The 11,469-nt window shown below is 39.4% G+C and overlaps 1 protein-coding gene and 1 pseudogene across 4 annotated transcripts in view; one reads left to right on the plus strand and one right to left on the minus strand.

Annotated features, from left to right (window-relative positions):
* LOC114616633 (solute carrier family 12 member 6) overlaps window positions 1–11,469 on the plus strand; it is an 88,142-nt gene that overhangs the window by 46,144 nt on the left and 30,529 nt on the right. For all 4 annotated transcript variants that reach the window (XM_028762063.1, XM_028762062.1, XM_028762064.1 and 1 more), the window contains 2 exons: window positions 9,002–9,096; window positions 9,994–10,125. In XM_028762063.1, the coding sequence (XP_028617896.1) occupies window positions 9,002–9,096; window positions 9,994–10,125 (227 nt within the window). The remainder of the gene's footprint in view (window positions 1–9,001; window positions 9,097–9,993; window positions 10,126–11,469) is intronic.
* LOC114616635 lies at window positions 6,766–7,043 on the minus strand (annotated as a pseudogene).

Raw genomic sequence — 11,469 nt, forward strand, 5'->3', positions numbered from 1 at the left:
AGCTCCAGAGAATTGAAGAAACTGGGCGTGCATGCATGCTCTGTCTCTATCTATCTGACTGTCTGTCTCATGGTAGCACATTCCTGTAGTCCCAACATGTGGGAAACACAGGCAAGAAGGTCAAGATTACAAGGCCAGCCTGGGCTACATTAGACTTTGTCTCAATCTTTTTTTCTCCCCTAAATTGTGAAATTGGCAAGATAAGCTCGAAAGTCCGAGGCTACTTTGTTATCTGACCAGGAATATTTGTGATGTGGAGGGAGAGGAAAGGTAAGAATCTATACAGGTCATGAATTACCAAACAGCACTGAAATAGACAAAGACTTTATTTTGTAATTTTCTTTTTACAATTGCCCCACCTTTCAGGACTGAGGATGTAATTCAGTGACACAATACTAACTTAGCAAACACCACACCCTAAACTCAACCCCAGTACCTCAATAAACAAATCCCAACATCTTCAAAGCCAAACCCCCAGCACCACAAATGACCCAGCACCCCAGGTCTTTCTAAGAAGCTCCTGTGTGTTGATTCACCTGCAGGGAACACTGGTTCAACTGTCTTGCTTGCTGAATTCACTTTATAATAACATCTTTCAGATTTTCCCTGCCAAATGGGATTTAAAACAGCATCTTCCGACCTGCTAAGTGCTGTTCCTGCCAACAGGCTGCAGTTATTTTAATGTATTTACTGTTCCCACTGACTCACCAGCTCTCTTGCAAAACTCAGGGTCAGGCTGAGGTAATGTATGGGAGGTGAAACTGCTTCTGTGATAATGTATCCAAGTGTGTACTTAACAATTTGAGAACTTTTCCCTATGTGTATGTATATAATTTTCGATTTAAAAAAATTTTAGAAAGCATGCAGGCAAACATTAGTGAAGTTGTGGCAGATTTTCTTAAACATGAGAGGATACATTCTTGAACAATCTTCTTTCATAGCATAAAAAAACAAACTTTAATTAATTTGAGTCTTTCATAGCCTTGATACCAAAACTTAACAGTGGCAAGATAAGAAAAGCATTGTCCAGCCTAAACAAAGTATTTGTAATCTGAAGCACACAGTATTTTTATTTTAATTTAAATATAAAATTGTTATTACTTTTTTGAGATTGTCATGCAGTGTATTTTGATTATGTTCACTTTGCTCCTCTCCTGGACGCCTCCCAGATCCATCCTCTTTCCCCTCTTGCTCCAGTGCTCCTGTCTGGTGTTTTTTGTTTTGGGGAGTTGTTTTTGGTTTTGCTTTTGCTTTGTTTATTTTACAGCCCACTGAGTTTAGTATATGATGCCCATATACTCATGAATATTGAGCCATCCAGTGGAGTGTGGTCAACCTACCAGAGGCCACAAACTTAGAGAAAAGGGGATTCTCCTTTCCCCAGAAGCATTACCTGTCAGTAGCTGTCCAGCAAGGGATTGGGACTTTACCTCCCCCTTCCATGCTGGAATGTTAGCCAGATTGGTCTTGTGTAGGTCTTCTTACATGTAGCAGTTTTTAAGATTATCTCCACAGGCTGTGGTTTGGCTCAATGTTAGAGTGTTTATCTACCATGCACAAAGCCCTGGGTCCAATCTCCAGTGCCTCAGAAATAAACAAATAGCATTATCAATCAGCTTGCTAAAATACATGACAGGCTTTTTTTAAATATTTATTTATTTATTTTATTGATGAGTACACTGTAGCTGTCTTCAGACACACCAGAAGAGGGCATCCAATCTCATTACGGATGGTTGTGAGCCACCATGTGGTTGCTGGGATTTGAACTCAGGACCTCTGTAAGAGCAGTCAGTGCTCTTAACCGCTGAGCCATCTCTCCAGCCCCATGACAGGCTTTTTATCAAAAATGAATTTATGTCCCTGTCATGGTAGTTCATCCCTGTCATCCTAGTACTTAGGAAGATGAGGCATGAGGAACATGAACTTTAGGCTAGCCTGAGCTACACAGACCCTATCTCAAAAAATATATGTATAAAAATTATATGCTTCTTATATTTGTATTTAAGAAGTATATAATCATTTTAATATAAGTAGATGGAACATTTAATAGGAAATTAAAAACTAATTGTCCATAACTGGAGTGCTCTTATGCCCCCATTCATTGATTGCTCCGTGACGGAGAACAATAGATTATCTGTTTTATATTTAACTGTACCACTTGACAGCCAAGAAGTAGATTTAAAAGAATGTCTCTCATTTGAGATATGTGACCTATGAAGATAAGCACAATGAAAATATCACTTTCTCCTCATAAGAGAATGGATCCAGGCGTTAATCATCAGTGCTTGTTTATATGTCAAAAAGAAAGATAACCAGACAAAGGATCACAGTGCAATTATGCAGCAATTTTTCTCTCCCCTAAAAATAACAAATGTGATGTGCTTAAGCCAATTCAGCTGTCAGCCAATTCATAGGAACCACAGTAAACAGAAGACAGAATCTCATTGATGGCATCATCAAAATCCAGTCTCTCAGAAACCCTAGGACACATGACACGATTTCTTGGAGAGGAAGAAAGCAGGCCATAGCTGGAAGAAATAGAGCAGTCAGTCATAATATGTTCTACCTGACTGCAGACTAAAACATCATAGACCAAAAGCATCCCTTGCAGGACTTCAGTATATATAGCTCAGTGTTGCCTTGCTTACCCAGAATGCATGAGTGCCAAGGTTCTGTCCTCATCACTGAAGAAATAAGCAAACAAGCCAGGCTGTGAGCCCTTGTTCACATCTCTTTCAGAAAAAGGTACCGGAGAAAAAAACAATTTTTAGCTTTTTCTTTCTCACTAGTTAAAACCTATATCCACTATATTTCTCAGAGTATTTAACTTCTACTTCCAACATACTTCTTATATTTTTTTCCAACTTTTCATTCACTTAAAAACAGTAAAATTTTAACAGCATTTGAGACAATGTTTCCTGTTCTAGTAGATGTGGTTCAAACAGATATATGTCAGAGAAAATTAAGTATTCTTAGTGTCCCATCTCTGTCTAGATCAGGACAGCAAAGACCATCTGACAAGGCCAGGAGGCTAAAGAACTAGTTTTGCAATTTATCTTGGTTCCAAATACAGTGTTACTGGTAATTGACAAGAACAACATTGTAGAAATTGAACCAAACAATAAAGATCTTTAAACAAGATATTAGGTATGTACTTTTTCTGATTACAGAGAAAAGAGAATGTAGCTTAATGAAGGTGTGCTTAAAGTTCTGGGTTCAGTCTTAGCACACATGAAAAAGAACAACAAAAGCAAGTTATAGGACATAATGTGTCACAAAAAGCAGAACAAAATGTTCAGAAGAAGCAGGTTCTGTCAGGTTTTTTTTCCCACTGTACCATGATACATAGCAGCTTCCTTATGGTATCCATGCTGTTTGAGTTGGAAGAATGAGGGGGAAGAAACATGGCAGCTATGGTGGGATGTTGAAGTCAGGTCATTGCCACGGTCAGTGGGTATCTTACAAAATGATCTTCCTATGGTTCAGTATGATCCTTTCTTTTTAAAGATTTGTGTGAGTGTGTGTTGTGGGGGGTGGCAGGGGTGCCTGTATGAATTTTTATGTACCTCACATGTGTGCTTGGTGCCATAGAGGTCAGGAGAGCCTCCAGTCCCCTGGAACTGGAGTTAGAACTGTGAGGTATTTGATGAGATTACTAAGAACCAAACTCAGATCCTCCCCAAGAGCAGTAGGTGCTGTTAACTGCCCAGGCATCTCTACAGCCTCAGAATTCTTGTATAACTTTCAAGGGTCCTGGAATATATGCTTCGTTTTGAGTTCATGACAAAAAAAAAAAAGATTTTCACTTGGAATATCTAGAAATTCCATTGTGTCTGGCATTCCTGTATAATCCAGACTACAGAAAACTGTACTGTGCCTGGTTCCCAGCCACCATGTTCTAGCTGAGAAATGACCCATGCTTTTCAGTAAAATTACTTCTAGTTTCATGTTTTTATATATAACCAAAAGAAGAATTGTGGTCCTGTCTCTGGAAAGCCTCTACCTTTCATGATTGTCCTGGGCCAGGATTGATCAGGATAACTAGGTCTTGTAAGCATCATTGTCTTTCTGTGATGCAAAGTCTCCAGGGAAATTACTTTCTTTTCCAAAATAAGTAGTCAAACAAATAGAACCTGGCACAGAAACAGATTGTCTGACAGATAAGTTGACTCAGCAGATAAGACTGAGATATCCAAACAGAGCAGCAGTAGCAGAGTTGGACACAATGGTCCTAATGCTAGATTTAAAAAACATAATAAAATTTACCCCTTGATAGTTATCTAGAATATTTCACGTACCATGGTGGTGTTGTTTGTTTGTGTTTGATTGTTTTTATCATTAAAAGATTATCATTGGGTGGCAAGAGCACCTTGGATAAAGGTGCTTGCTGCCAGCTCTGATAACCAGAGTTCAACACAGTGCCTCCCATGGTAGACGGAGAGACCCACCACCCACAAGGTGTCCTTTGAGCTCCATATCCATGGCAAGTGGCACATGTGCCCAAATGTACACCAATACTAACTAAATTATTGTACTTTTAAAAATCACTTTATTGGGCCAGAATTGTAGTACCTACCTTTAATCTCAGCACTCAGGAAACAGAGGCAGGTGGATGGATCAGCAAATTTGAGGCCAACTTGGTCTACATTGTGAGTTATAGGACAGAGGGCTACATAGTGAAACCCTATCTCAAATAAAGTTATTGTAATAAAGTCACAGATATAAAATTATCATGCAGCTATATTGATGTTCCTATGTAGACATTTGTCCAGTTTCACATCCACATGATATATATACATCTCAGGGTCCTTCCATGCAGTTAGAATAGTTTTTCTGATTCCAAGCTTCACTTAATGTTTCATGCTTTTACTATCAATTACATTTTCATGTACCTATCACCACAAATGTGTGTGTGTGTGTGTGTGTGTGTGTGCACACTTGTATAGTTATATTGGCTTTGTCCTCCATCTTGTTCTTGTCTGTCCACAATGGCATCTGCTGTAGTTTTTATTTGATTGACCATCTCATTTACTTCAAGTATTTCTTTTCATTTTGGTTTGTTAACTTTTCAGTCTCTTTGCCAGATTTTTCCTTTATCTTTTGAATGTTTACCCCCAATTTACTGTTGTGTTCACTTTTGAGACTGTTTTGTTGAAGTCTAGGATAAATTTCCTTAATGTGTCCATCTGTTAGAATCTTCTATGTGATCATTGTTAAAAGTCTTTTAAAAAGTAAGACTCAGTTCTTTGCCTCAACTGTCTATATGGTTTTAGGTTCCTTCATTAGGGAGTTGATTTGTTGGGATGGACCAGAGAACCTGGCTGTGTCATAGTCTTTGTGTTTCTTTGATGTGTTATGTACTCTTAGAGTATGTTTGACTTTCAGTTTTGACTTCTCCATCTTTGGGGTATACTCTGTGGTGTTTCTGTGGTTCTTCCCAAAGGATTTTCTGCATGAAATTCAGCTGTGTGGACTGGAGAAGTTTAGTGTTGTCAAGTGTAGTCACCAAGATAATCCCATCATTAGCTATGTGGCAGCAGGACTAAGGCACATGAAGAACCAATGCAGACAGGTGGGCTCAGAACCTCCATCATTGCCTGAGTTCTGTGACTCCATCGGGGCCAGGATATCAAATAGCAGAGCCACTCAAGTCTGGGTACTATCTGTATGTGGGCTGTGACTAAAGCTGTAGGTCTAAGTAACCCCTGAGAGACCACAATAGTCTAGACTTCAGGTCCTGCAGTGACCACTGGAACCTCAGAATTCAAAACCCACACCCACACTAATCTTAAAGACCTCTTAAGCCAAATCCCAGTTTCTCAGGGGACCTTGGCCACTGAAGCTCAGAACACTCACTGACCTCTGAGACCACTGGAGTTAGAAACTGGTCTTGCAGACTCTCAGATCCCATTGGAGCCAGTGACCTAGTCCGCCGGTGCTTCCTGGTTCTGCAGAAGCCCAAGAGTAATAATAAATGCAACCTTTACCGGTTAAGCATATATTTAAATTTCCCTGTTTTTAATTTTTTATATTATTTTATGTGTATGGATGTTTTGCGTACATATGTACCTACGCACAGCATGTGTATATGGTGTCCATGGGCTAAAAAAGGGTGTTGGATCCCTGTCACTATAGGTACAGGTGATTGTGAGCTGCTGTGTGTGTGCTGGGAATTGAACCCAAGTCCTCTGGAAGAGCAGTTGTGTCATCTCTAGCCCAACATTTCTCTGTTTTAGAAATACCTTTTCACATTTATTTGAGCCAGGGTTCTAACAAAGATCATATCTTAGATTTCAGTCATATCAAAGGCTTTAATCTGTAAAAGTTTATTCTTTTAGCTTGTGATTTGCTGAAGAAATTAGATTATCATTATGTTCTGACTGTGGAGATTATATCTTTGAGTATGCTTACCATATATTTTTGTATTTTCCTTTGTATTTCCTGTATTCCCGGTGAGGCTTAATAGATTGAATTTCCATTCTTTTGTGAAGAATACATAGGATGAACAGTGTCTTGCCCTCAGTGATGTTAGTGTTGGTCAACAGGCTCATGATCACCTTCATTTACCCACTGGCAGGTTTTCTTCAGCTCTTTATCAGTGGCTCTCATAGCCATTGAGATGATTGCCTAGATCTGTTATTTTTACAAAGGTTTGCAAACTGGTGGGGGTTTTCTTTTTTTCTTTTTTTTTATTTTGAAATTATTTTAATTTAGAAATAAAAAAAAACTCATAGGAAGATGGAAAGAAACAAAAAACACAAAGCATCCAGGCAACGTTTTACTTCATGAGCTTGTCACCCCCTGATTGGTTCACTCGTCCCATGATGAGAAAGGACTCAGCCACCCACAATAATGTTGTTAATAGGGATATGGATCAGTTTCACAAAGAAGCCAGTGAAGCCCATGATAGCAAATCCTATCGCTGTGGCCATGGCGAGCTTCTGGAATTCTTTTCTGTCGGGCTTGGTGCATCTTTTAACCAGCCGAATCGAGTCCTTTACAAACTGCCGACTTGGCTCAACAAACTGCATTACCTGATCCATGTTTGTGGGATGGCGGTTTGAGAGGGTAGAGACACGTAGCTTAGGAGAAAAATTGAGCCCCCTGGTGGGAGTTTTCTGTGTACTGTTTTGTGTCATAAATTAGCTACAGTGTGTTTCAAAAGAAACAAGAAAACTAGTCTTCAGCTATATAATTATCCTCAAATGTAATTAGCACAAAACAGCATAGTTATTTGATTCTTCTATTATTTTTCAGTTGTATATATTGTTTCCTTAAAACTTGACAAAATTGGCTTAAATCTTATTTTGAACGTCTCATGTGTCAGTCATGTGCTCCTTTTCTGTACTCCTCTCAACCATCAGGAGCGTCTTCATGTCAGGCTCCCGTCCTTTCAGATGACCAGCTCATTTCCATAGTTTGCTGTCCTTTTGCCAGGCTCCTCTTAATAGATTTAAAGTAATATACAGTGCTTTTACTTTTCTTTAATTTTTATATTAGTATATTTTTTCAGTAATAGAAATCTAAGTTTTAAATAACATTTATACATTTTTCTCTTCTCTCCTCTCAGACTGTGCAATTATATAACTTATGTACAATTTAGAAAGGTAAAGATTAGGAAGTATTCATATATAGCACAAGCTTTGCTGTCTCAGGATCTTGGATTCTTCTTTGTTTGCTTACAGTTAGTTCATTAGATTCCAGTTAGGTACTTTCAACATAAAAATAATATGGAAGGGTTCATACAAAAATATACTAGATGTTGACCATGAAGAGACACACCTATAATCTAGTACTTTAGGGGCTGAGAAAGGATAGTCACGAGTTTGAGACTAGTCTGGTGAGACTCTTTCAAAAACTACTACTGACTTGGAGCTGCTTGGTATACAGAGAACAAAAGACTACCGAGTGCTTAGCCTCAAACTGAATTTTCATATGTTATCTCAAGGCTGGGGGTTTTGGTGGAGGGGGTGGTGGGGCAGGAAGATTATAAGAGCCAAAGGTCATGGATTATTTAAAGGAAACTTTTCCAGACAGAAGTACATATGAACTCAGTGACTGTTGGAGTGTACACAAGATGTACACAAGCTCCAGCCAGTCAGAATCCAGTACAGTGGGAATGAAGTGGATATGTAATCCCAGCACCAGCTGAGGAGCTATTATCATTTAATGATTGCTGTGAAGAAGAGATTCAGGTCATCATTTAATGATGATGACCTTAATAGTATGACTACACACCAGAGCATACCTTAATCCCAAAAGTGAGATTTGCTGAGCAACACAAACTGGATCTCATGGGAAAGAAGCTTTAAAAAAAACCAGAAGCAGTCTCAAAGCTGGGTTTGAAGCAATGGGAGGGTTGAATATATTCAACATACATCCTAAAAAATGATCAAAGAATTTTTTTAAAACTATCATCAAAGATTAAGTCACCTATTATAATTGATAAAGCATTAGGAAGGAGGTCAGCAACATTACTCAACAGGTACTTGGCATGCACCCCCGACAACCTGCGCTCCATACCTTACAAAAGTAGGAGAGAATCAACTTTACCAAGTTGTCCTCTGACTTCCACATGTACACTGTTCTACACACACACGCACGCACGCACCACATGCACATACATACACATACATCTAAAACATAGCCTTGGAAATAGCTTTTTCTCCCATTATCAGCATCAACAATTTGTAAAGTAGCCCATGCCTAGAGCAGTACAACACACCAAGAAAGAAATACTATGTGTTTTTGTTTATTTGAGGGTAAGTTCAAGGGTAGGGCCTCCAGAGGTCTCTGTATTAGGAAAAGAACTTTGTATTGATTTCTTTGGTTTCCTGATTTGTTTTGCCAGAATACTACATTCTCTAAGCAGCGCTAACTGAGGTCTACCACTCAAGCTGAACTTGATTCTGAAGTGGTTTCTGCTAACACAGAGGCAACATAGTTATTGGTGCTGGTGTCTTAGTACCCATGAAAAACCAATGTTTTCCTTTCTTTTCAGATGATGGACATAAAAAAGCTCGAAATGCTTATCTCAATAATTCCAACTATGAAGAAGGAGATGAATATTTTGATAAAAATTTGGCACTCTTTGAGGTAATATTTTAATTATCTATATATGTATGTGTCTGTGTAGACGAGGACATCATATTTCCCTGGAGACAGAGTTAGTAGAGTTGTGAGCCTCCCAGTGTGGGTGCTAGTAACTGAACTCAGAACTCTGAGAGAATAACAAGGGCTCTTATCCACTGACTGGGTTGTCTTTCCAACCTGTACAGTAGAATTGATTAGCTACTAGGAAATATGAAACCGTCACATTTTCAGAAGAATGTTTGGAAACATCATTTATGTTAAGCAAAATAAGCTAAACTAAGACAGATACTGAATAGTGAATGTTTTCTCCCATATGTGTATATAAGTATGTGTGTGTCAGAGAGAAAGAAGGAGAAAGGGAGAGAGGGAAAGTGCACACAGACTGTGAGAAGGAAAGGAGATGTAAGGAGATTAAGTGAGCAGAGAGGTAGAGACAGGATAATAGAACGCATGTAACATGAAAGGAGAAGGGGGAACTAATTTGGGAAGGAAGGGAATCTAGTCTCTAAGAGGTTCAGAAGGAATGGGAGAAGGCAGAGGAGGAGGGGAACAAATGAGAACACAAACATAATTATATACACATTTGTATGAAAAACCTTAATGCATCGCGGAACTCTAGCCTACCTTGACTTGTTACCCTAATTAAGCATGGTCTTTTCTACCATCTCGGTGCTGGGGGGTGGACCCTGGACCATGAGCATGCAGGCAGCTACTCTCACTGAGCTGTACCTTCAGTTCTGTACAGTCTTTCAAATGTGAGGAAAAAATTGTCTCACTGAAGAATTCTCTTAAAATATTTATCTGTGAAAAATTTTATCATTTATTTTTCTGTATCCTGGTTGAGAGCCTATTTTGTTGCTGAATTTCAGTATCCTTCGTAAATTATTTCTGGCTTTGTAGGAAGAAATGGACACCAGACCGAAGGTGTCTTCTCTCCTCAACCGCATGGCGAACTATACAAATCTGACACAAGGAGCAAAGGAACATGAAGAGGCAGAGAACATCACTGAAGGGAAAAAGAAGCCTACCAAGGTGATATCTCAAAACAGCTGAGATAAGTAAAGATGATGGAGACATATCCAGGGCATCCATCCATGTTAAGAAACAGTGTAGTACATACTTTACGTGCCCAGGGCAATGCTGAGCATGGGCATCATGGCCCAGACAGATGTACAGTATCCTAGCTCCATGTGGGAAGCCAGTCCCTATGCTCTTTAAACTGTTAAAGTATATAACATTTTTAGTGTTAGTTAAGGCTTGACAAAAAACCAAGCAGGGTTCAAAACAATGAGACTATCGAGAGCCTGCTCGAAGGAGTTGCTACTCTGGTAGGCTGGTCAGAGGAGGCCCTCTGTCATGGTAGATTTGAGCAGAAACCATCCAAGTGGTTAGCCATGTGACTGACAGCATTGCAGGAAAAGATATTAGCACATCAGTGGAGTGGAGTATATCTACGTGGCTGCTCAAGTTGTCTGCCTGGTACAAGGATTTTGGGGTTCTTTTGTTTGTTTTGGTTTGTCTTTTGAGACTATGCCTCAAATATAAGACAGACTTAGAATCCTCCTGCCTCAGCCTCCAGTGCTAGAATCATAGGCATGTACCATGATAATGATACCCAGCAATTGTTAAGGCTTTTTAAAAATACTACTATTTTTCTTACAATAAAATTATGCCAATTCTTACCTAGAAAGGAAAAAGAAGGGAATTCTCAGGGAGATTTCTCTTCCCTGGATGTCAATTGTTATTCATCTTATTTATAGTTGGACCTGGCTTTGTGGGGGTATCTATTTATTTCATTAATCTTTTTGGCAGCCATTTAGCTGTGTCTTCTGTGGTATCAAACAGGCATAAAAATCCTTGACCCCGTAAGAGAACTGGGTCCAGGCCATTCCCTTTAAGGGTAAGAGGGTCCTTCCACATAGCTGTGGCATAGTTTTTATTGGTCTCAGTGATACAACAGGCAGTCAGCAGCAGATTTGCCATGAGCTTTCAGTTTTAGAGAATTAAAAGTGAACAAGGCATGATGGAGAGTATTTCGGGAGACTCCTTCTGGGATGGGGTGGGGGGAGTACCATTCCTCCTCTTTTGTTTTTAAAGCCAATTTTTCAGAGTCCTTGTAATATCAGAACAGAAGCGCCAACAGCCACTCCTTCCACACTCAGAGAGTCATGAAGACACTATTTAAAGAAATATAAATCTATATTAATAATCTCTTTTATCAATGGACTGTCATAGAACAGTCTGGGTTCCCTGAGGGACAAGCCTGACTGCATAGGGGTTGATGTCAAAAGTATCCCCTCTCCAGGAAAAAGACATTGGGATGGGTATGGCTCCATGCCTCACTGGACAACGACAGGGAGACCGGAGCCATTACAA

This window comes from Grammomys surdaster, unplaced genomic scaffold, assembly GCF_004785775.1.
Source record: "Grammomys surdaster isolate TR1022 unplaced genomic scaffold, NIH_TR_1.0 332767, whole genome shotgun sequence".
NCBI classification, from domain to species: domain Eukaryota; kingdom Metazoa; phylum Chordata; class Mammalia; order Rodentia; family Muridae; genus Grammomys; species Grammomys surdaster.